We start from the raw sequence: 27017 nt of genomic DNA, 5'->3' as shown, positions 1-27017 counted from the left end.
TGTGTGCACACTTTATACAACAGTGGTGTATATATGTGAAAGAGAAGAGCTTTCGATGAAGTTGTCAGTGCGTAAGGAGAAATTATGCTTGCTCTTCGTCACACTGAGAAGATGGACATCTCTGGCCATAACCTTTCCAGCCGATTGTTGTATTTTCGGACGGGCTTTGGACGATGCTCACCAGTTGCTATCCACTCCGATGACGATCGATTTGGTTCCGGAGTAAAGTGATGTATCCAGTGCTGTAGTTGCGGTTAGTCGCAGTTAGTCAGTGACTAACCAGCTCATGAAACTGCAACTTCTCGGAAATTAGGACAAATTTTTTCGAAATTTTTTTAATGACTGATTCAATTAAACAAGAAGGGTGCAGAAGTAATAATACTTACTAGGAAAGCAAATCGTCACTTATTTTCAAGCTACAGAAATAACATCTTGTAAGGATATTTTCGAAGGGTGCCTTAGGAATAGTTCCAGGGCGCAGAATCACGAGAGGAAAATGGAAAAGGGCGACCTTATATAATAGATGAAATGAAAGGAATTTTTAAAACATTAATTGATCCAACTGAGGGCGCAATATATTACTTATTTTCAAGCTTAATACATAACATCTTGTAAGGATAATTTTGAACGGCACACTAGGAATGATTATAGGGCGCAGAATCACGGTAAGAGCATTGAAAAGGGCGCCCATATAATAATTTCCAGGGCGCAGGATGAAAGTATTTTGAATACATTTAATAATCATCGTAGTGAGGACGCAAATTATTACTTATTTTCTAACTAAAAATAACATCTTGTAAGGATAATTTAGAAGAGTGCCTTAGGAATAGTTCCAGGGCGCAGAATCACGAGAGGAAAATGGAAAAGGGCGACCTTATATAATAGATGAAATGAAAGGAATTTTTAAAACATTAATTGATCCAACTGAGGGCGCTTAATACATAATATCTTGTAAGGATAATTTTGAACGGCACACTAGGAATGATTATAGGGCGCAGAATCACGGTAAGAGCATTGAAAAGGGCGCCCATATAATAATTTCCAGGGCGCAGGATGAAAGTATTTTGAATACATTAAATAATCGTAGTGAGGACGCAAATTATTACTTATTTTTTAACTAAAAATAACATCTTGTAAGGATAATTTAGAAGGGCGCTTTAGGAATAGTTCCAGGGCGCAGAATCACGAGAGGAAAATGGAAAAGGGCGGGCCATATAATAAATTTCAGGGCGCAGAATGAAAGTAAGTAAACATTAATTGATCCAACTGAGGGCGCAATTTATTACTTATTTTCAAGCTTAATACATAACATCTTGTAAGGATAATTTTGAACGGCACACTAGGAATGATTATAGGGCGCAGAATCACGGCAAGAGCATTGAAAAGGGCGCCCATATAATAATTTCCAGGGCGCAGGATGAAAGTATTTTGAATACATTTAATAATCATCGTAGTGAGGACGCAAATTATTACTTATTTTCTAACTAAAAATAACATCTTGTAAGGATAATTTAGAAGAGTGCCTTAGGAATAGTTCCAGGGCGCAGAATCACGAGAGGAAAATGGAAAAGGGCGACCTTATATAATAGATGAAATGAAAGGAATTTTTAAAACATTAATTGATCCAACTGAGGGCGCTTAATACATAACATCTTGTAAGGATAATTTTGAACGGCACACTAGGAATGATTATAGGGCGCAGAATCACGGTAAGAGCATTGAAAAGGGCGCCCATATAATAATTTCCAGGGCGCAGGATGAAAGTATTTTGAATACATTAAATAATCGTAGTGAGGACGCAAATTATTACTTATTTTTTAACTAAAAATAACATCTTGTAAGGATAATTTAGAAGGGCGCTTTAGGAATAGTTCCAGGGCGCAGAATCACGAGAGGAAAATGGAAAAGGGCGGGCCATATAATAAATTTCAGGGCGCAGAATGAAAGTAAGTAAACATTAATTGATCCAACTGAGGGCGCTTAATACATAAAATCTTGTAAGGATAATTTTGAACGGCACACTAGGAATGATTATAGGGCGCAGAATCACGGTAAGAGCATTGAAAAGGGCGCCCATATAATAATTTCCAGGGCGCAGGATGAAAGTATTTTGAATACATTAAATAATCGTAGTGAGGACGCAAATTATTACTTATTTTTTAACTAAAAATAACATCTTGTAAGGATAATTTAGAAGGGCGCTTTAGGAATAGTTCCAGGGCGCAGAATCACGAGAGGAAAATGGAAAAGGGCGGGCCATATAATAAATTTCAGGGCGCAGAATGAAAGTAAGTAAACATTAATTGATCCAACTGAGGGCGCAATTTATTACTTATTTTCAAGCTTAATACATAACATCTTGTAAGGATAATTTTGAACGGCACACTAGGAATGATTATAGGGCGCAGAATCACGGTAAGAGCATTGAAAAGGGCGCCCATATAATAATTTCCAGGGCGCAGGATGAAAGTATTTTGAATACATTAAATAATCGTAGTGAGGACGCAAATTATTACTTATTTTTTAACTAAAAATAACATCTTGTAAGGATAATTTAGAAGGGCGCTTTAGGAATAGTTCCAGGGCGCAGAATCACGAGAGGAAAATGGAAAAGGGCGGGCCATATAATAAATTTCAGGGCGCAGAATGAAAGTAAGTAAACATTAATTGATCCAACTAAGGGCGCAACTTATTACTTGTTTTCAAGCTTAATACATAACCTCTTGTAAGTATAATTTGGATTCCAGGGCGCAGAATCACGATAGGGAAATGAAGGAATGAAGGATGAAAGTATTTATAAATACATTAAATAATCCTAGTGAGGGCGCAATTTTTTTTTGTTTTCAAGCTAAATAAATAACATCTTGTAAGGATAATTTGGAAGGGCGCTTTAGGAATGATTCCAGGGCGCAGGGTGGAAATATTTTAAAATACTTCAAATGATTCAACTGAGGGCGCAAATCACTATCTATTTTCAAGCAAAAAAAATCTTGTACGCCTAATTTGGAAGAATGCCTTAGGAATGTTTTAAGGGCGCAGAATCGCGGTAGAAGAATTGAAAAGGGCGCTCTTAAAACTCAGTCCAGGGCGTATGGAGGCAATCTTTTAAAATACTTCATATAATTCTACTGAGGGTACAAATCGTTCTTTATTGTCAAGCTAAATAAAAAGCATAAGTAAGGAGTGCCTTAGGATTGACATCAGGGTGCAAAACGAAATTTGTTTACCTAATACTACAAAGCTCTCGAAAGCATACATGGAGCGCAAATTTTTTCGCAAATTGTTTTTGAGTTATATAAATAGAATCTCGTGAGGAAGCAAGGAACAAGGCAGCTTTGAGCAGTGCTGCCTTAACAACAATTTTTGTAACATTTATTATATTCAAACATAGAATATACTAGCATTTATAACTGTCTGTAATCTTCATCAACAGCTCTTAATAGTTTTAAGTTGACTCTTTTGGAAAATTGGATAATAATGAAATTTTGAGCTAGAAATGATGAAGTTCAATAATTTTGAACGAGGTGAATTTTTATGAATACTGGCATCTTTCCTTTACACTCGGCCTTGTTTAGTAGAATTCAACCACATGTTTACCACATGAATTCAACTGATGGGGATTTCATTGGTATTTTCCAATTTCTTATATGCTTCTGATATGAGACATTATGAAATTTTATCATTTTGATTAAATACCGACTGAAGTGAGGTGTGATATTTCGATAACATGCACAAAAGCATTAAATTCACTTGTGGAGAAGCAAATAACAGCAGACTTCTTAGACATTTTCATCACGAGGAAGACGGAAAACTTTTTTTTATATACAGAAAGCTTTTTCTTTTTTTATATACAGAAAGCTAACTGATACGGAAAATATTATACGTTCTACTTCTCATAATGTTCATCAGCATAAAATGGTAGCTTTTCACCATACGATTCATTGAATGCATAACCTAGCCCATGTTGAAAATGCGGGATAAACGAGAAAAAATTCATTCTCGATATTGGAAAGCTCAATTAATATTCGGAGCAATTAATTCAAACAAATTTTGATGAAAAGAAAAACTTGAAAAAAAAAATCACTTACTACTTCAACCCAACCATCAGATAATTTAAAAATAGTTCTAATATATTTCAGCCATGATATTACACATCTACTCAAAACAAAACAAAAAAGTTTTGGTCTGGATTTGGTATTCCGTAAGAATAATACTAGGATCTACATAAGACCATAGAGATACTTTGAAAAAATCCGGATCATATAAACAAAGCGCACTTCGGAGAAATTAGATAAGGTTATCATTCCAAGTCAAAAACAGCTGAACATGCTTAGAAAATTATGAGCTTACAACGAATCACATTAAAATTTTATGTTAAACATCTAACCGATGGAAACTAAACGTAGCTGAAAGTTTAACCATTTATTTAAATGTAGTTTAGCAAAATGAGTTATCTGTAAGATGTAAAATGATTCACCTGTACTAGTACAACAGAGATAGTACCGCACTTTCCTCCGCCCCCATCGCCCGCACATACATTTTAGTGATTTTATTCGCAACAATGAAAAAAAAAATTCCATGATGGTCAATTGCAATGCGCCCCTGTACCACGGAAATCAAGGCGCCCCATCAACAAAGTCAGCGACTAACCAATGAAATTAGAACAACTACGTCACTGGATGTATCCATGTTTCATCCATTGTCACATGTCGACGTAAAAACTCCGAAAAAATTGCCGATTCACCGTTTTCATTGGAAGAAAAATATTGTAGGCCGATTAGTTTTGAACACTTCGGTGTTTCTCAAGGTTGATAGAATTGGTTTCGAATGCTAAGAATCTGATATTTAGACATCCTCTACAATTGAAAATTTGTATCCAATAATTGCTAAACATATTCCGGATGACATTCAGAAATATTGATGTTGTTACGTTAGTGCAACAGAAGACATGTCAAAAACTTGTCACTCTCACAGAGAGGTAAACGTTGAAAAGGCGCCCCATAGTAATAGTAAGTAAGGGGTATATATGCAAAAAAAATCTAAAAAATACTTGGACATTTTGCATATTGAAGTAAAATTGAAGCATTTTTGGGCCTTTTTCCCTATGCTCTGCCTCCGCGGAACTGAATCCGCGCTTTTCCAAGAACGTATTGTTTTTTCTTTGCACCTGTCAGACATTTGATAAAAGAAAATCGATTTGATAAATAATGGAATCGAGTCCTTCCCAACGCCTTCGTTGCAAATAATATTCTGAAATATCATTCAGATTAAAATTAAATACCCGCACAGAGCAATAATCGTCGTTCGCCACTGATCCCTAATTAACTTCTCTCGTCACAAGAACCTCGACCATCGGACCGCAATTCATCTGTAATTCATCTGTGCAGTGGCACCTCGGAACTTCGTCCCTCAACCTGGGATCGTGCAACATTAGCCAGATGCATGCTTGGTAAACTCACCATCGTAAAATGCGATATGTGCATTCATTGTCATTTATCCGCGGTGCGACTGCAATTGGTTAACCCTTGCCACTTGTTGGTGCCACTCGCGCACTGCCGACTGCCAACAACGCCAAGGGGGGCAGGGGAGACCGGCACCCGAGGCAGGTACTGACACTGTCGAAATGATGCAACATCATGTTTATTTAATGGCACAAGTCTAAGGACGATCGCGATCCACTCGATGCCACCGATGATGGAGGAGATGGTGCGAAATAGTGCTAACAGTCGTGGGAATGTAGCGGGGTTTATGCAGTGAGATGGGGAGGGAGGATTAGCAATATTCTACATACTCCGCATAGATTCTGTGCACCACGAGTCGGTCCATCCAATCACAGTAGGCAGCGTAACGACACGCTGATCGGATCGACATCAAACGAGAGATGGTGGCGCGTTGCATTACCTGCTGCACCAGAACACGCTACAATCTTTCGTTCCGCTTTATGTTTTATGTTACTTTTTTGTGATTCTGAACGACCAGCTATCCAACACACAGCCACACTTTGTAGCAAACCGTTCGATCAGAGTGATGATATTAGCTTCGACCGGTTGAGCACCGGTATCCAAGAATCTGTGATCAAACGACGCAAAACTGTCATCACGGTGTGACAATAATAATGGTTGAAGGAGGTAAAGAATAAACGATAAATTGTGCGGAAAAGTTTCTTTGTTTAATTTTCTTAAACTGGAAATCGAATCGTGTGGATATCATAATCTAGAAGACAGTTTAAACAAACAAAAAATCTCATCGATGAAATGAACACGAACTTTAGGAAACGGCAAGAAAACTTCGGAAATCCATAAAAAAAAATTTCGCCAAAAAATTTGCAAAAAAAAATTTCAGTGTACTAATGTACGATTACTAGGGGAGATCGGGGCTAAACAGGATAGTCAAATGATCTTATAAACCATCATTTATGTCGTTCCATAGATTGACTTTGTAAACGCACTTTCATGTGACAGGCAGATGTTAGTGAGCTGGATGACACTGAGTCAATTCAGTTTGGCGTCAATCGTGTTCATACCAAAACATGTACGTTTTTTACTTTTTTTTTAATTTTTGGAAGAACTTTTAAAAGTAAATTTTCTGATGTACTTTTGAAATTTGAATTTAGTGATTATTGAATGTTTTCGATTACGTGGCAGAAAGACGAGAGGCTAATGTCAGAGACATAACTGGATGAAGTGAATACGAATAAAACTGACATGCTTTTTTTCACATATTCAAATATCGATAATTCTACGTACTACTTGATTGATTGTGTGAATTTTACAAACTTTCAATGCGTTTCACACATGAGAGCAAAAAATTACTGGGTTGCGTAGGGAGCAAAACCGAATTGAATGCAATGTTCATTTTCATTCACAAATTGAGAAATTCACAACAAATTGATTTCAGACTTCCAGGATTTCTAAATTTATTTTTCAATAACTTACTTGTCAAACAGGTCTTAAAAATATCCTCAATCGGAATTTAGGAATTCGAAAATATAAATTTATTGATAGTCACTCGCCAAGCGTGGACAAAAAGTATCTACAAATTTCTTTAACCCCTTAACGTCCATAGGAAATATTTGTCCCTTCTATATAAATCGTTATAGATTCTTCAATTATTATTAAATCGATGTTTTTTTACTGAATGTTAAAAAAAATTCATTTCCAAGGCGACAAATGTGTTTCTGAACGAATAAAAAAAAAGAACTATCAATCTTTTTTGTACTCAAAAAGTTTGTGCAAAACGACGTATAGAAAATAAACAAGTACACGAAACCGTTCCGTAGAAATCCATAACTAACTATTTATTTTACTATTCTGATAATGAAAGCAATTAAAGTAATAAATTAAATTACGATATAATAAACCCAACTCTTCGTTTATTTATTTCTGAGGATTATAGAAATAAATATTTCCCATGATATTATAGGAAACTTATGCACCCTGCTATGTTTTTCTGTTGGTAATCTCTTACTTTACACCCACAATAGCTAAAATATTGTGTTATACTGACATATTTTGTCCTGGGTATCTTGTGATTGTGAAAGGGTTAAAAGCAGTGATGGCCCAGCACACGTTCACCACACGAGCCAATTCTCATACAGCCCGTGTGCTGTGCTTTTTCAAACCAGACCAGACCAGACGTGTGCTAGCAAGAAAAGAGAGCCGTATCGATAGAGCTCGTGGCTCGCTGAAGTACGAAACACGCGAGCTAGCAAAAAACACGCACACGAAGTCTGAAGCACAGTGCCGTGTTGCTACTTGATCGAGAGTCATGTACTTCGTAGAACCAGCTCGCGATTCATCTGGTGTGCTGGCCCTTCTTCTAGCTCGTGAGCTGACTCATTTGCTGGCTCATTTGCTGATTTGAGTGTCCATTCTTTTATTTTATTCAATAAAAATACAAAAACGCTCAAACGCTATAAAGCTAATTTTTGCGCTTTTGTTATTTCTTTTTATCAAATTCATGATAAATAGCGTTTAATAGGGTTTAATCGAAACAGTGCACGAAAGTTAATCAACATTGTAATAAAACAGTCTTTTGTTTCTATAATCAGTATTCAAAATGTTTTTTCGTTGTATTTGCATAGCTTATTGCTATTGCGTATTGAACTTCCGACATCTAAATATCATCATGTTTTAGTGAAAATCACTGCATGGCTGTTAATCGTGAAAATGATCATTCATAATCAGGTGTGAGTTTATTCAACGTCACTATATTAATATTGAAAGAAAAAGATAATTTTCCCATATTTTTGTTGCGAATTGGTTTGAAACGTGATTGTTGACAATTCTTTTGATAGTGTAGTGGAAACTACACAAACATCACATACAATTCTAGTTTGAATGTTTAGACGTTGGTTGCAATATTGAATGCTCTGAACGTTGATTTTTTTTCCAAAATTTGAGGAAAGAATACTATATGCCAATTAATTGATATATTGAAGTGGTATAGCCCTTACATGAGGCAATATTATAGTCAATATTCAGTATTGTAAATCCTTCGTCAATACGTCATTCCCATTTGAATGCACACGATTATTCATCATCAATAGCATACTCAAAATGTCGAGTATTGCCAATATCACCTCATGTGAAAGCCACTAATCATTTGGATTGACTATAATATTGATTTGTGTAGTCCAACTTACTGACAAGAGACAAGGCAAGAGCGGACACCGTGTGCCTAAAAATGATATTATATTATTGAATAAAAAAAAAGAACGAACACTCAAGTCAGCAAATGAGCCAGCACATGAGTCAGCTCACGAGCTAGAACCCAATCCAGCTCATGAGCTAGAAGAAGGGCCAGCACACCAGTTGAATCGCGAGCTGGTTCTACGAAGCACATGACTCTCGATCTAGTAGCAACACGGAAAATATCAAATACATTTGCCAGGTAGATATGCAATTGTTTTGATGCTTCGTAGCTAAGTGTCAACAAGTTTTCTTGGGAACTTTTTTCTAAGGTTCATGAATCAATCTTTAATCAAGAAGTACAATTGTAGGTCAACAAAACGGGTGTTCACAGCACAGAAAAAAAAGCTTGAGCTTGAAAGAAATAAAAAACAAAAGATCGGTAGCAACAGCGGGACTTGAACCGAGAAACATTAGTTCAAAAAGCACATCAATTAATCGACTGAACCACAGAAGCACATATCTGCTTGCTGAATAATTGATACATATAAATCCATACTGCGGTAATTGGTAACCGATTGCAAATTACACTCAGATCGTGTAAAATTTTGTGCGCGTGGAATATTGCGTCATTTGAAAATCAAGTAGCTATGAATTATATGGTTTGTAAGTTTATGTCACATGTAAAATTCATATATTTTTCTGTGTACCCCCAAACTACGGCTTATTCATTTTTAGTTGGTTTGACGTAAAGTCACCTAAGTTCAGTTTTGCAATGACTGAGTGGAAACATATATTTAATAAACCAAATGAATGAGAAAATCCTAGCCGCCTCACGGCCGGTACCTCATATCCAAACATCTCCTCTGCCTTATCACCAGACAATAACACACTAGTCTTCTCGCTATAACACATGGATCAATAAGTCCCGAGACTAACAATGGAAACAACATTTTTTTTTGCAATTTTTTTTTTATTCATCAACATAATCTCCTTCTAGGGTGATACAATGGTTCCAACGCTGTTTTTTTTTCGATGAACTGCTTTCTGAATCATCGACTCGTTGCTGTTTTTGTTCCATCGAAAGCAATCGCGGCACCCACTTGGAAAAAACCTTTTTCATGCTCAATTTTTCTTGAATGATAGTAAATACACTTCCATATGATATCTGTGTCATCTCAGCAATCTCACGGAGCTTCACTTTACGATCTTTCATTATAATTTTTGCCACTTCACTCACATTTTCCGGTGTAACGGCTTTCACAGGTCTACCCGAGCGTTCCGCGTCATTTGTGTCGGTACGACCACGTTTAAACTCGGCGAACCACCGACAAATCGTTGCTTTTGATGGACAAGAGTCCGGATAACATTTTTCAATCCATTGTTTCGCTTGCACGGTGTTTTTACCCATAAAAAAAAACAATTTTTTATCAAAACACGAAACTCGGGTTTTTCCATTTTTTAAACAAACTACATAACGACTTTACTCCAACCTCGATAACTCAGCTGTTTCTGGTCGGATCGACTTAAAATTTTGACCCGTTTCAAGCAAAGGTTAGTACTCTAGAAAGACGTGGTTACTGGTTTACTACGAGCGCCATCTCTGCTTTAGTCTCGGGACTTATTGATCCATGTGTTAGACCTACTCTCCGCTCAAACACTGTGTAGGAGAGTATATTTATAATCACTTGTTGCCTTCTCTACTGTGCCAGTCGCTGCCAGACTGACGTCTTATTTTTTTTTTCTTAATTTATTACAAGGCAAATTCGGCACATTTTGTCATGAACAAATGTATAATCAGTCGCATATTTCATTAGTATCTTACCAATCTACTTCACTTTTCCACATAATCACCGTTTATTTTTAAGCATTTTTTGTATCGCTGCACACCAGCTTCCTTTAGGGGTATTCCGGTGAAGGAGTATTTTTGAAGACGCTTCTTAGAAAAAAATAGATATATTAGATGTTTTTATAGACCCCAACGTTTTTGTTTGATTTAAAAAAAATTGAATTTTTTGGAATTGTTTAAAGTCAAAAACGCGATTTTTCTCAAAGAAATCCGCCATTTTGAAGCTGTAAAAACTCCCCAAAGTAACAAAAAACGAAAGTTTTTCGTGACAATTGCGTAGACAGTAACGAGTTCAAGGCGAGAAAATGCTTCAGTTAGGGTACCAATTGTCAAACGACGATTAGGTCACAGTTTTTGGTCCATCAGATAAACAACAATTTTATCGGTTTGCAAAATTTTCCTACCAGTCCGTTCTTCATTATGAACATGTGTTCAATTTATTAAAAAAAACAGTAGACTAGCCATAAATCTCGATGAGTTTCAAAAGCTGGATTCCTTTTGCTCACAAAAATCGTATTACAACGTGAGCTTCACCGCTGATGGGAGCAACGATTATCACAGACATGGTTTACTGTACGCACATATAGGCAAATGATTACTGAATCGAAATAATGTACAAGCTTAAAGTTGTTACAACTTTTTGCTTAGTTATAACTTTTTAGGCATACCTCGTAGCATATTTGAAATCGTTATTTCAAGCTCTTTCAGAATTTTATTATTTCGTCTTCAATCTAAGCATTTCTCCAAAAAAAACTTCACTTTATTCTGTATATCCGAAACCGAAGCATTTCAAGTGTTCACAGCGTATTAGACACCGTTGTCGGATGACGTCATTTAGCGATCGAGCAGATCCCACTTCCCATTTACCCCCGTAACGTCAATTTGCGAATGCCTAGCCTATCCTAGTCTTGCCTAGCCCCATGACACATATACGTAACATTGTACCGCTCACCGACAAAACCATTAATGGTGCCGTGCCGTCTGAGATGGAGTCGCGCGAGTGGTGTTGCGAATAAAATTGTGTTTTTTTTTTGTTCTATCTTGTCGCGAATTCTAGTGCTAATTCGCAGAATTCACAGTGCAAACAGATTAAGAGTAATTATCATGTTATTCTATTGTGCATTACGGCTTTGACTTAACGCGATGATGATGCGATAAAAGCAAACTGCATCCCAGCAGTTAATGTCATCATAAGCTTAACGAATCTTATTCTTTTCAGTTGGTCGTTAAATTTGGAAGAATACTGAACGACAATCAAGTCGAAAAGAAGGATCAGTTAATGTTTCTTCTAATAGATTCATGAGATGCGAAACACACAAAGATTGGAAAAGAGTTCCAAATTAGTTCAAACAGTTTGCAACGCGTTTTAGCTCTTCAGAGTTCGAATACCCGTTTCTTTATTTACAGAGTAAACTTTATAATTATATGCTCACTTCTTCTCATCCAACGACTTTACAAACTTTTGTTTTGATCTGATGTTTCGTCTGCTTTGGTCTGGCTCTCCGTCTTTAGAACCGAGCTGAGCAAAAGACGCTGAACTACGCTTTGGATGAAGGTTTTTTTTTGTGTACAAAACTTTACACTACCCACAATCGCATAAAAGATTTCTTTCTTTTCTGTTCGTTTTTTTTCATTTTTTATTTTTATTTTCATACTACTCCTTACTTCATCTTCGTAACTCCGATCCTCACATGCTGTCCCGTCGTCTGGCTGGGCACATAAACACGGTGATGTGGGCATTTGCGTGATGCACGAGAACGAACGAAAGGAGAGAGGCACACAAGTGTCTCAAACTTTGACTCCGGCTTCCCTTCGCTCAAATAATAATCTCATCTTCGATCGTTCTTTCGCTGCCTGGCTGCCGCAGGCTGAATTTGATGCAGTCGAGAGTTCCTTTTGGGCTTCGTGCATTGAAAAAAAAAGAAAAAAACGAGTTTTCCTCGTCCGGTTTCCCGTCCGTTCCTCTTCGTCAAGGGAAAAAAAATCAAACAGAACCACCCGAGATGGGCCTCTATCTCGCAGGAACTCGCAGCTCACAAATCCCAAGTGGCCACGAATGGAGAACGAAGAGAACACGAGATGCCGGTGCCCGTAGAAAGGTACAACGAACTCTCTAACGCGTACATCACGCGCTGCTGCAACAGTAGGTTGTTGTGTATTGACGAAATAGTGGCCGGGATTTATCCTGGGGACACTGGTTTGATACGTAAGAAAGGTGTTCCGGTAAATAACAAATTTGTATTACAACCGAAATAACCAATTACTAACAAGCATCGTTATGTTCAAAGTTATCATAATCAATTTGTCGAATTCAGATCCAGATCACGTTTTGGTATTTGTGGTAGATTCAAAAATCATGATGATTTCGTTATTGTTGAGAAATTTCGCAACAACTCGAAAAAATGGGACAATACCTCAAGATTCGATGAAACTGAATTGAAATTACATGTAGTCATTACCACTAAAAGCCACTTTGCATACTTCGTTTTTTTCGAAAAATTGATCTTGGCTGTCTTTTGAAAAAGGCTTACCGATTCTATTTAAACAGATTAAATCGAAAAAATAACAAATCCTTCCAAAATGATACAACACACTTTTACCAGAATTACTCTTTTTCTTGTCCAAATAGACTTTTTTAGTATTGAAATAGAATTAGCATTATGTAATAATGTGTGTTTCTACTCCGTTATTGATCAGAACCAATTAAGCTTCCGAAATGCTTAATATGTGATTCCTACTAAAATACGAACTTTTTTCCGAAACTCGTAAAACTCCGGACAGCCGGCTGTCGGGAGGTTCGCTATCAACTCCTACCTTTAATTCATTGTGTTCTATTTTCCGTCAATAGACAGACGTAATACTGGCAAGATATATAGCAATTTTCATCAATCGAATATTAAATTAGCACTGATAAAAAGCATCATTCGAACAACATTTTGTAATTTTTTCGTGGAATAATATTGACAAATAAGAAGAGGTATTTTTGAGAATGCTTCTTAAAAATCATGATTTGCGGTGTCCACTGTATCTAGGCGCAGACTAATCAGAAGTGAACAAATCAAAGCAGCATAGATAGAGTAGAAGTTTTGCTAGACCCCAACGTTTTTGTTTGATTTTTTTTTAATATTTTGAATTTTTGGTGATTGTTCAAAGTGAAAATTACGATTTTTACGAAAAAATCCGCCATTTTATAGCTGTAAAACCTTCCCAAAGTAACAAACAACGGAAAGGAAAACGTTGGGGTCTGGTTTTTTATATGTAGAAAATGTGTGCAAAAACTGAAGAAAATTGGTGCAGTAGTTTTTGAATGACGATGGACTTTCAAAACCTTTTTTCGAGAAAAACGCGTTTAAAGTTTTTTGTCTATAAAATCAATGAAAACAATTTATTACTCAAGGGAGCTCGTAGGGTCCAACATTTATAAAAATCATATATTTTAATTTATAATTTGTTATAATGGAACATTTCAAGAATGTTTTGTCAAGTTTTTTAGTCAAATTAAGCAGAAATCTTGGGCCTGAGTGCTGAGCTCCTACTTCTTCGTAGTATGAGGTAAGCAAAAGTAAAGGCCCATAACTTCCCGAATTTTTTTTTTCGGTAGACTTGAAAATTTCACAGACAATTCTTGAAATGTTTTACTATAAGAAAATAATAAAGGAATTTTCAAAAGTATTAGATCCTAGCCGTCCCTTAAACTTAGCATCCAATCCGAAGAAAAATAGATCCATTGATCAAACGTTCCCCGAATAATCGACGGAGTTTCGTCTATCCCGATTTTTAATAGGGACCTTGTAAATAAATTAAATTGTAACTAACAAAAATGCGAAATATCTCTATGGAACGATCTCACCAGTATCCTGCTTCTCCTATTCGCATTACTGTAAACAACGAGTGATGACACACCACTACAGAAAAAATAAGATAAAATAAACACTCACGGATGGGTTTGTTACCAATTTTAAATTTTGAGTTTGAATCACACGATTGACTTGTAAATTTCGGCATGGATTTTTTTTCATCAAAGAGCCTTTTTTGTCATGTATGAACGGTTGACAGGGAACATAATTATTTATTTAGACACCAATTTTTCTCCAAAGAATCAATAGCGTTTTTGTAAATAGACCATAAATTTCTATTCGATATTGTGGAGTGTGGAACTCAATGATGTTTTTTTAAATATTTTTATTGAAAAGTTTGACTAATTTTTTGAAAGCCAACTGTCCAAAGGGTTTTCTAGGATTTGTCAATTTTCGATTAATTAAAATCAATTTAAAAAAAACCTGTTTAATTCAACCTAGTGGTGTAATGACACCTTTCTCACATCTCACATATTCTCATATATAAACGTGTGGTATTTTTCAAAATAATTTTCTTTGATTTTTGAAAAGCAAAAAGGTTTGTCTATAAACTAGTATAACCTATAGAGTGAAATAGTACTCAGGGCGTTTAGGCCATATCTGAGGAAACGAAAAGAGGTACTTCTGAAACCGGTATCTGGAATTTGTCAATACCGGTATAAGTGTATCGAAAATAAGCTATCCACATACATTTGTGTTGTACGCATGTATTTGTGATGGTTTTTTATGCTCCGATCACAGCATGCAGCATGCGAAAAGTGGCGAAGCGGTTTGGAATTCATCATGCCAGTGTTAAAAATATCATTAATAAGTTTGGGGAACACTATTCTTTGGATGAGGCAGAAAACCCGGTTCTTTCAACCCGAAACTGGACCAAAAAATGGTATCTCTAATCATGAAGTCCAAATCAATGTCAATACCTGATTTGGGCAAAAAAAGCAGGAACGAGATCCAGCGTATCAAGAGGCGGAATCACCTGAAGACCTACAAGAAGCAGAAAATCTCGGAACAAAGTGTAAAACAGAAGAAGCGGGCAGCAACAAGGGCCCGAAAATTGTACTCGCGTGTTTTGCTGTGTCCGGATGCATGCGTTTTGATGGACGATGAGACTTATGTAAAGGAGGACTCAAAAACTCTTCCAGGTCCACAATACTTTACTATCGTCGTTGGGGAGGATGTGAGCGATGCGGACAGGTCGATTCAAGTGGAGAAACTCGGTCGAAAGATGCTGGTATGGCAAGCAATACGTTCCTGTGGTTTGAAGTCTACCATTTTTTACACTACCGGAACTATAAATTCAGAAATCTATCGATCTGAGTGTCTCCAGAAGAGATTGCTGCCTTTATATAAGAAGCAGAGTACACCTCCACTGTTTTGACAGGATTTAGCGTCGGCTCACTATGCCAAAACCACTCTCAATTGGCTTGCGGAAAAGGGTATAAATTTCGTTGAGAAAAATATCAATCCACTAAATTGCCCTCAGCTTTGACCCATCGAACGTTACTGGGCAATCGTGAAGAGGGTCTTCAAGAAGACTGGCAAGGCAGCTGGGAACATGCAGGAGTTTAAAAAAATTTTGGCTCAAGCGATGCAACACTTGTCCGGAACTTGATGAAGAGCGTTCGATCAAAAGTTCGAAAATTCATGAAAGATTAACTTAAATTTCATCCGATTTGTATTATGCTCAAGTTTAACCTCGTACATTAAAGGATCAATTTTCAGTTTGAATAAAATATCGTTTTTTATCATAATTTGAAAGAAAAAATTGTGGATGGCTTATTTTCGATACACTCCTCATGAAGTTTTTCTTCACCATTTTCGGTGCTTCCGGAACAGGAAAAAAGGTGACCAGTAGTGCCGAATTAAGTTTTTATGCTCACAAACTAACAAGCTCAGCCAACTGGGAGAATTTCTCAGTCAGTTTTATAAGATTTGTACCTGTTTTTGACCATCTTTCGTGAAAAAATACTAATGAATTGGAAATTTTCCACTTATTACACTTTAGGTCCGGAACCGGAAGTCGGATCCGAATAAAAGGTTCTACAAACTTTTAGGAAACTATAAGACCTTTCATTTGAATCTTAGTTTGTTAAAATTGGTTGATCCGTTTCAGAGTTGACTTTTTTCTAATTTCCTCATATATTACCATGTAACTCCGGAACCGTAAGTCGGATCCAAATGAAATTCAATAGCAGGCTATGGGACCATGAGACCTTTCATTTGAGGTTTAGTTTGTGAAAATCGGTTCAGCCATCTCTGAGAAAAGTGAGTGCATATTTTTGTTACACACAAACAAACACACACACAGACATTTGCTCAGTTCGTCGAGCTGAATTGAATGGGATACGACATCAAAGATATTTTTGATATTCTCTGACGGTTTGAAATTTTGAAAACTTTTAACCTTATAATGCAAGAACCGAAAGTTCATCTTGGATATGTTATAAGACTATCAGTCCTATTGATTTGAATTTTATATGATGAAAATCTGATTGATTGACCAAATTAATTAATTCGCTACTCATTACATTGTTTCTTATGAAAAAAAAAACATTTTAAATTGCCATATACATGAAAGCAAGCACCCAATTTCCGGAACAAGAAATTGGATCAGATTGAAAATTGGAATATTCTTACGGTATCTGAAAACCTCTTAGTTAAATTTTAGATGGTAAAAATCGGTTCAGCCATCTTCGAAAGAAGCTACTGACTTTATTTTCCCTTTTTTAGTGCATATCACGCTGTCATTCCGGAACCGGAAGTCGGATCGAAATAAAATTCCGGAATTTTGTATGGGACCGTAAACCTTTTATTTGAACCCAAGTTTGTGAAAATCGGTTCAGCCATCTTCGAGAAAATTGGGTGACAATATTTGTCACATACAGAGTTGCAAATTGTCAGTCATGTCGAATGAGCTTGACAGACTGACTAAAATCATCGTCACCTGTAATCGGTACGGTCAAAGTGTCTGTCAAATGAGATACTCGATAGCTCTATGACCAAGTAGAAGTATACTCAGTCAAAGACATACGACTTTTTTGTTTTCTCTCTCATTCTTCTATTCCCTGTTGAAGTAGAAAAAAACCACGAGAGTACTAACATAAACATAAATTGATAAAGTTCATTGTTTTTTTTGCAAAAAGTCATCGGACTTCGGAGTTTATTGGTGTACATGAATTCAATTCAATGTTTATGCTGCTTGATTAATATTTAGTCACATCGTCATCAAGCAGTGACAGGTGAAATGAAGATAATATCAATCGCATCGGCAATCAATGAGCGTCCTGGTGAGTGTAATATCAAGAGAATTTAAGTTATGACAGATCGGCTCTCAGACACTCAATAATATATGATGATTGGTAGAGCCTGGTTGGCAGCAGTCCAGTGACATAAACTTTCCAATCATCGTCGTGCAAAGTTGCTAGTTGATAGTGACATTTAGCAGCTCTGGTCACACATACATACATCGAAAGGTATATAACATTCGGCCCTCTGGGCGTCGGTCGAAAAGTCGGTTTTCAAAGAGATTGTATGACCTTCTTTATAAAAAAGTCAATTTCAGGCATAAACAAAACTTTTTCCTCAGTTTGTCGGTTTTTTTACGCAGATTTCCGAAGTTACGCAGTTTTTTTTACCCAGTTGGTATCCCCCGCAGTGACAGTGTACTGAAAAGGCAAAATGAACAGGCAAATAGTCTGAGGGAAGTTGTAGATATCTTTCAAAAATATAATTGGATAAGAGGGCTTGTTCCAGAGTTTGTGCGTTTCGTTCATCAATATCAGAATCATCTTGTTCGAATGAGCGTAGTTTTTCGGTTCTGCGCAGGATCAACAATATTGCAAAATCGACTCAATAATGTTGCTATTTAACGTGTATATCGCGACATAATCGACAAACTCTATTGTCAGACGACTTTTTTTGCGAAACGCAAAGCGCAACTCTGTGTTTGCATTGCGCAAATGATTTTTTGTATATATTCTGATGATCTTTTACGTGCTGCAATAAATCAAAGACAAAAATACTTGTATATTTTCCATTCATGAACAATAGAAATGCAGTCGCTGACTTTTTTTTAAGAAGGCCCACTCGGATCAAAAATGATCTGCCGGACACGATTCTAAATATAATTTTATTTCAATATTAAATATAGTTTAACATTTCAATGGCAAGCTACAGTACTTGACCCATTCAAAAGACTTTTGATCGATTCCGTGGATTACAAGTGGGTCATTTTGCACACGAACCTATTCACACCCTTTCGCTTCGCTACTAACTCAGATGCGATTAAAACCTATTCAACGCAGTTTATTCGAAGACTTTCCTGTGAGGCATGAGATAGGAACTTGAGGAAACTTATTTATCTCGTCATTTGATAACCTTTGTGGGTGTCTCTAAATCTTCTTCTTCATCATTGCAAGATGGCTAGTAATGATTTATTAAGCTCTTGACAGTTCAAATGTATTGGAATAAAAAATACTTGCCATAGACACAGCAAAACACAGAGTAAATCATAATGCGAAAAAGCTCTTTGAGTAATAAATCATTCAAGAAAGCTGAACGATCTATATTCATCTCATTAGTCAAGACACCACGATGTTCCATGCAATATTCAACCTCCAATCGACGGAACACAGTGAAGTTGGCACTTTTGCCCCAGGAAACAATATCCTAGCAAAGTGAAATCTAGTGCACCATTTGTCAGACCCTTCAAGAACAAGAGTTGTAGATGGAACAGGAAATTTTATTCAGCTTTGAAGATAATGCATCCTTACACAAGTTGGCTTTCTGCCATCCTGTTCTAGCTTGCGCTGCAATTCTCAAATTCCTCTCCTTGATACCGAGATTCACGCCTGATGATCAATGTGTAATCACTTATTTCGGAAGGAAAAGAGCATTCACAGCGTAATTAAAACCGATTGTATTGCATTCCATTGTTTCCGGCAAAGGCAAACTAATCAACGCGTCATTCCACAATTCATCACATCATCATCATTATTATCAGTTGTCATCAATGGAATTGCAGCAATAATCCATCAGTAATAAAATGACAGCCGCAAACACACAAGACGCAGCCCTTTATTCGACCGAACACAGGATACCGATGGTTGCAATCGGAATCTGGATTGATGACTAGTGCCCTCCCCCCTTCCACACCACACTTGACACATGGGAATTTTAATTGCATGCTCTCCTACGGGCGGGACAAGCTTTGTGACGAACCGGACCAAGCCCACACAGTCGGTGCCGAAGGCGTGAAACATCTAACCGATGGACGATGACGATAAGAGCCTGATTGTGCAAACTATCGTCGTCGTCATCATTGCGGAATGACCACCTGAATCGGATCCAGAATGCATCATCACCTTTTCATTAGGAATCTTTTCAACTTTGTTACTATTATTACGATCATTAGTTCTATCAAACGAGATTCGAAGCCAAGCCAGCGGCTCACCTTCGGCCCAATGAATAGGAATCGTAAATATCACTTCCAACAATTAATCGTGTAATCAAAGACTCGTTGGCCACTAATGAGTCGGTGCCATGTAAACGAACCGACGCAAAAACCTGTTGAACAGTGCTGGGGCCACTGGAAGCCGAATTTATCATTCCAGGATTCATTCGAATCCCTACGGGACCGTGTCAGAGAGTGTTCGTTTTAGCGAACTGCAGCTACTCGGCGATGACTTCCATCGGGCAAAAACCGAAGTGCAAGTGCACACTGCAATTAATGGTGTTGGAAGGAGGAAAAAACAAAAACAATCTGCTTGGAGTCTCCCATGTGCACTGTTATTACGAACCAGCTTGACTGAACGTGAGTTAGGACGAGGACATGAGCCTCATTATGAGAATCGTTTCAAGCTTAGCTTGATTACTGACGATTAACCGAAGGTGTAGTGCAGACCTGCTGTGCGGAGAGTGACGAGTTCTAAGGTAGCAATTATGCGATATGAAGTAAGCAGCAGTAGCAGCGGCAGCATTCTGCATATGACTAAGTTTTCAAGGAAAATCGGGACCTCAAGTCAGGTTCGGAACTAATCATATGTTTGCAGTTAATGAGATTAACATTTAAAACCCCAATCAGCCACGCTCGATTCTGGTGCAGAATTCCAACCGGAATGCCAGATATTTCCTTTTTCAAGCTGCTCCCGGTTCCATTTTTGCTCGCTTCTGAGCAGCTCGTTAGGACGTTCGGAATGTTGTCGCACTTCGCGCTAACAAAGCGAACGTCTCTCACATTTACACCCGCTCTGACTCATATCCATACCATACCTCGTACTATAAATCGAGATGAAGATCTAGCAAGCAACTTCTAACCTATATATTTATTGATCTACCGTCCCGCTTTACAGACACCCCCTCGACACCGATTTCGCAGTCACCGCAGAGTACCTCCTGCAGTCCCTTCACGACCGGATACTACAGCGGCCAGGTGTTCTTCCCGCAGACCCCGAACGCGGTGCAGCGGCCTCTTCCGGGAGCGGCCGGGCGCGGTGGAGTGTTCTTCGGGCTACCGACCCCCAGCCCCAGTGGTAGCAGCAGCCACAGCAGCCAGAACAGTGCCAACAGTCCGAACACGCCGTCCTGCTCGTCGGCCGGACCGATTTTGTAAGTACATTTAGGTGCTAAGATCTTTGTTTCGCCTGGTGGTGGTTTTTTTCTCTCGTGTTGGAAACTGTCAGTTCCGGTCGATTGAAATATCAGTTATGTTCTAATAATGTCGATTTTGTTTTGTTGTGCTGCATCGATTCTCATCGGTGTAGCGCCACTGTAAAAAAAAACCTGTTTTAATCAACCTAGTGGTGTAATGATGCATTTATCATATTACTTATATTTTCAAAAATATCACTAGAAGATTCTGTCAAATTTTTTTTTCAATCTTGAAAAGTATAAGAAACTTACTTTTGGTGTGAACTAACATAACCTTTTCTATTAGTAAACAGTTATGTCAAGTTAATAGGAATTTTGCCTTACTTTGCATCGTCGCACTAAATGATTAAACACACTTTTTCTCATAAATCTGGAACCGGAATCGGATTCTGATGATATTAAACAGCAACCTATGAGACTATAGGAACTTTTATTTGAGCCTGTGTGTGAAAATCGTTCAAATCATCTCTGAGAAAATTGAGTGAGTCTCGTTTTAGAGTTTTTGATCACTATTTCCGGTACTTCTGGAACCGGGAACGAAATCGGTTCGTTTAGTAAGTAACTAATATAGCCTATACATTAAATCAGTTTTGAGCCAAATCTAGACGAATTTTATTCTTTTTTGCATTGTCGCAATAAATTACGGTGTGCAATTTTAAACACTCTTTGCCCTATGAAAGCATGATGAAATTCAATAGTTATCTATGGGACTATGAGGTTTTTAATTTTATGATTGACATTATTTGACACATACTCACACACACAAACATTGCTCAGCTCGATGAACTGTGTGGAATAGAATACTTAGCCGTCCGGGCCAACTAGTCAATTTTTCAAGTGACCTTGGGCTTGAGCGACCACCCCTGGTTGTTACTCCGTTACTGATCGGAATTAGCTGAAATACAGTACAGGCAGTTTCTAGATGATCCGAACTGGAACTGGTAAATCATCCTTCAATGTACATCTTCTGGTAATCCCAGAATTCATTGATTAGTACCGGCGTCGGCCAGGCCCGAACGTAGATCATCTAAGGAATGGGAAGGGATGTTAGTCCAACACTTGTTGTTACTAGAGGCCGTATATACTACTGCGCACTCCTCAAGTGTCACGGGAGAAGAATATTTGTTAGTAAAAATTTCAGTATTGGTATTATTCGCGCGCTACTCAGTATGTTCCGATTTCAAGATGCTCGGATACACCGCTAAACTCACTGACTTCCCGAGTGAACGTTTCAACACTGTCCTATATTTTATTTATTTTTATTTATTTATTTCGTCAAGCAAATGTAGACTACATATGAATGGTTTACAATGTTTACTTAGATACTACGCCTTATTTCTTCGACTAAGCTGGAATTTCATTTCATTTTTGGACATACCAAGGTCAAGATGTTCGCAATATTGATTGTAGTGGCGCATTATTCGATTAATTGGGCTATATTTTGCATAACTTGTTCTAGTGTTTCTTTCTAAATATAAATTTTCTTGTTCGTAATTGACGGCTAGGTGTATAAAAATTTAATTGCGATAATAAGGAAGGTGATTGAATGCGTTGAGAAATAATGTCACTGATAAAATAAAGCATTTCAAGGTCACGGCGTTCTTTAAATGTTTGAATATTGATTAGCATGCAGCGTGCTTCATATGGTGGTAAAGGAAATGCTGTCCAGTTTAATTTACGAAGTGCATATAAAAGAAATTGTATTTGAATAGATTCGATGCGTTCTTCGTGAATAATATTGTATGGATTCCATACTAGACTGCAATATTCCAAAATAGGTCTGACATATGTAGTGTATAATAATTTAATTGTGTATGGGTCCTGAAAGTTATGACTGAAGCGTTTAATAAAGCCCAGCATACTATTTGATTTGATTATGGTATTGTAGTGTTCCACAAAAATGAGCTTGGAGTCTAAGATTACGCCTAAATCTCGTACAATTTTACATTTTTCTACTATTTGATTTCCTAGATGTATGTTTATGAATTTAGTTTCATTTTTCCTACTGAAAGTTATTGAGTTACATTTTTTTACATTGAGTTGGAGTAGACTTTTGCAGCATCAAATGTTGAATAGATTGATTTCGTTCTGGAATATTTGAGTGTCGTTGATATTTTTAATGTCTATGAAGAGCTTCATGTCGTCTACATATATAAGCAATTTTATATTTTTAAATATGAAGGAAATGTCGTTTATATGTAAATTGAAGAGGAGATGCCCTAAGTGAGAACCCTGAGGTATGGTTTGTCAATACGGTCGAAAACTTTGCTTAAGTCAGTGTAAAGAGATTCTACGTAGTTGCCAGCGTCCATTGCATTCAGAGTGAATGTCATAAATTCTAAGAGATTTGTTGTAGTTGAGCGGCCTTTAAAAAAGCCATGTTGTTTGTTCGTTATTACATTTTTAAGTTGATGAAAAAGTTTTTCGTTTACAATTTTTTCAAATAATTTTGGAATGCATGAGATAATGGCTATTCCACGGTAGTTCCGAATGTTAGATTTTGCACCAGATTTAAATATTGGTACAAGGAAGGAAGATTTCCATGCTTTAGGAAAAGCACATTTATTAAGTGATAAGTTAAAAAGTAGTTGTTGTGGTAGTGTAAGTTCTTCAGCAAGATTTTTTAAGAATATTGGTGGTATACTGTCAGGTCCGTTTCCTTTTGAGGCGTCTAAGTTTTTCAGTGCTGTCGAAATGTCATGTTCTGATAGATAGTTTACAGAGATGGAGTTGGAAAATGCAGGTATGAAAGAGAAGTATCACGATCACGGTCAGTTTCTGAATAAGATGTATATACTTCTTGGAAAAAATTTCCAAAGTGATTGCAGATTTCTGTACTATTTTTCCCTAACACATGGATCAATAATTCCCGAGACTAAAACAGAGATGGCGCTCATAGTAAACCAGTAACCACGTCTTTCAAGAGTACTAATCTTTGCTTGAAACGGGTCAAAATTTTAAGTCGATCCGACCAGAAACAGCAGAGTTATCGAGGTTGGAGTAAAGTCGTTTTGTAGTTTGTTTGAAAAATGAAAAAAAAAAAACGAGTTTCGTGTTTTGATAAAACATTGTTTTTTAATGGGTAAAAACACCGTGCAAGCGAAACAATGGATTGAAAAATGTTATCCGGACTCTTGTCCATCAAAAGCAACGATTTGTCGGTGGTTCGCCGAGTTTAAACGTGGTCGTACCGACACAAATGACGCGGAATGCTCGGGTAGACCTGTGGAAGCCGTTACACCGGAAAATGTGAGTGAAGTGACAAAAATTATAATGAAAGATCGTGAAGTGAAGCTCCGTGAGATTGCTGAGATGACACAGATATCATATGAAAGTGTATTTACTATCCTTCATCAAAAATTGAGCATAAAAAGGTTTTTTTCCAAGTGGGTGCCGCGATTGCTTTCGATGAAACTAAAACAGCAACGAGTCACCCTGCCACAAGTCGATGAAAACAATGGCGAAATTGAACGAATTGGGCTTCCCCACCCCCCATACTCGCCAGATTTAGCCCCCAGTGACTACTGGCTCTTTGCTGATCTTAAAAAAATGCTCCAGGGAAAAAGATTTAGCTCAAATGAGGAGGTCATCGCTGAAACTGAAGCTTATTTTGAAGCGAAAGATGAATTTTTTTATAAACATGGTATTGAAAAATTGGAAAAACGTTGGAACCATTGTATCACCCGAAAAGGTGATTATGTTGATGAATAAAAAAAAATTTGCAAATAAAATGTTGTTTCCATTGTTAGTCTCGGGACTTATTGATCCATGTGTTACATGTTCGTCGAGGTGCATTTGAGATGGAAAACTGTTGCTTTTTAGTTTAGTTTTTGTGTAGTTAAAAAAGTTCTTAGGGCAAGTCTTTATTTCGTTTACAATTTTGCGGTTTTTATTCTTCATGTGCTGTGTTAATGGCTATTTTGAGTTGATTGCATAGATTTAAGTAATTTTGAAGATGAGCGTCACTTTTTTCTTGTTTGTAAGTTTTGTGTGCTTTTTGTTTTCTATTTTTCGAATGTTTTAGTTGTGAATTGAACCATACAGGTAATTTGCTGTTATAATTTTTTCTTCTTCTTTTCATGGGCAAAGTTTCGGCTAATATTTTGTTTATAATGTAATAGAATTTGTTTACTTCGACGTCGACATTTCCTTCTGTACTCAGTATGTTCCGCCAATTTACTATACTTAGTCTACACTTGACTTCTTCAAAGTTAATTTTATTGTATTCCGGCACTTCCTCATATTCCAAGTCGTAGGGAAGGGATGCATTGTGTGTAAATAATGAATATTCAATTGCGGTGTGAAATGCTTCATTTTTCCATAATGGCAGGTTTGATGCATTTACACAAAAGTTTTCTGTGCAATTTGGGAAAAGAAGGTCTAAATATGCGTTTTGTTGATTTTTTACGGAGTTTACTTGATATAGGCCAAAATTAGAAATTTTGTCGAAAAAGTAGTGCAATGTTTCGTTTTCTCCTACGACTGGAAGTAAGATTGATTCAGTTTCAATGTCAGAAATGAAGTCCGCATTACGTTGATTGAAGTCGCCAAAAATATGAAGCTTTACTTCAGGTTCCATATTCGAAATAATTGTGTCTAAAAATTGAAAGAATAATTCAAAAGAGAATTTGTCCGCATTTTCGGGTGGGAAGCAGACAGAGCAGTAAATATGTTCTTCTCCCAATATTGAGACTTTGGCAAATACATGCTCAAATTCTTTATATTTAGGAGTAATAATTTCTTCAGAAGTAAAGCAAGAGTTAATGGCTATGAGGACTCCACCTCCAGATTTTTTCTGACAGAGAGATAAATTTCGGTCGTGCCGAAATACGTTAAAATTATTTCCTAATACTTCTTCGCTTCTAACACTTTCATCCCAGCTGCTTTCAGTTCCAAGGATTACGTCGAAAGAGGAGGTTATTAAATTTTGATGAATTTCTTTCATTTTGGCCGGGCTTTTCATGCGGTTGAAATTTTGGCAATGGCAAATTTCAGTCACATTTGTTCTATGAAGCGAAGAAGTTTTTGAGAATTCTGGTATACTTACATTACTAATTTCTGTGTCTATTCCTTCGTCGAAGGGCGTCATTTGTTCCGAAAAATCGGCTGATAAAATTTACTAGTACTGTTGCATACGTGTTGTAAGTGACGAGTCCGCTCACTGGACAAATAATTTCGGTATGCGTCGAGGTCTGCTACGATTTCGTCCGGTTTAAGTCCATATTCGTTATGCACTTCAATGAAGATACGCTGGAGATGTTCAGGTTATGTAGGAAGTCCTTCAGACGCGAGCAGCATTTTTAGACTTATTGGAGTTTGTCCTTCAATGCAGACTTTGGAAGATTGGTCCTTATGTATGCTAGATACAGTCGCACAATGTTGAAGATTTTCGGGTCACGAAGTCTAGCTTTCAAGAAGCGACCGTCGCCAGTTGTAGACTGTTCAGTAAGACGAACAATTGGAGGTCGCATAGGGTCCAGTTCAAATTGGCCGTCCTTAGCACTGTTATGTGAAAAAGTCGCAATGTTGTCCATAATTTGGTTTAAGTCCCGGGATGTCTTGATTCACAGCTCTTACTCGAGGAAACTGAAGAAAAATTTTCAATACTATCGCGTAAAGAATAAAAACTTCCCTATTTTTTATAAATGACATTACGTGATACAAAATTAACGAGTGAATAGGATTTAGACAAAATAGTTGATTCATTGCATTGAAATATTCTAAACAGTTGTTATAAAATCATTTTGAATCACCAAATAAAGGTCAACAGATTTCACGCGCGTCTTGATTCTGTATTATTTCCGCTTTATTATTTTAATTATTTATTAAAATTATTAATTGGTTATATTGGTTGATTTGGGCAGCCGGCTACCGAGAAAAATATTAATATATTGTTTGAAATATTAATATCAAGTGTTTTTTGCCTTTCTCTATAGAAAATTTCATGTACTCCCCCCTATGGTGATTTTTCAAGATATATGGAAATTCAACTAAGTGGACTAGTTTGGACTAGTTTGGAAAAATGATGCTGAC

The 27017-nt window shown here is 37.0% G+C and overlaps 1 protein-coding gene across 1 annotated transcript in view; it reads left to right on the top strand.

The window, feature by feature from the left end:
• LOC131432826 (mucin-19-like) overlaps positions 1 to 27017 on the top strand; it is a 219383-nt gene that overhangs the window by 154357 nt on the left and 38009 nt on the right. Inside the window, exon 2 of the mRNA XM_058599365.1 lies at positions 20687 to 20942. Within this exon, the coding sequence (XP_058455348.1) occupies positions 20687 to 20942 (256 nt within the window). The remainder of the gene's footprint in view (positions 1 to 20686; positions 20943 to 27017) is intronic.

Source organism: Malaya genurostris, chromosome 2, assembly GCF_030247185.1.
Source record: "Malaya genurostris strain Urasoe2022 chromosome 2, Malgen_1.1, whole genome shotgun sequence".
Classification (NCBI taxonomy): Eukaryota; Metazoa; Arthropoda; class Insecta; order Diptera; family Culicidae; genus Malaya; species Malaya genurostris.
Note: the sequence above shows the minus strand (reverse complement) of the source record. Positions and strands in the feature narration are given on the sequence as shown.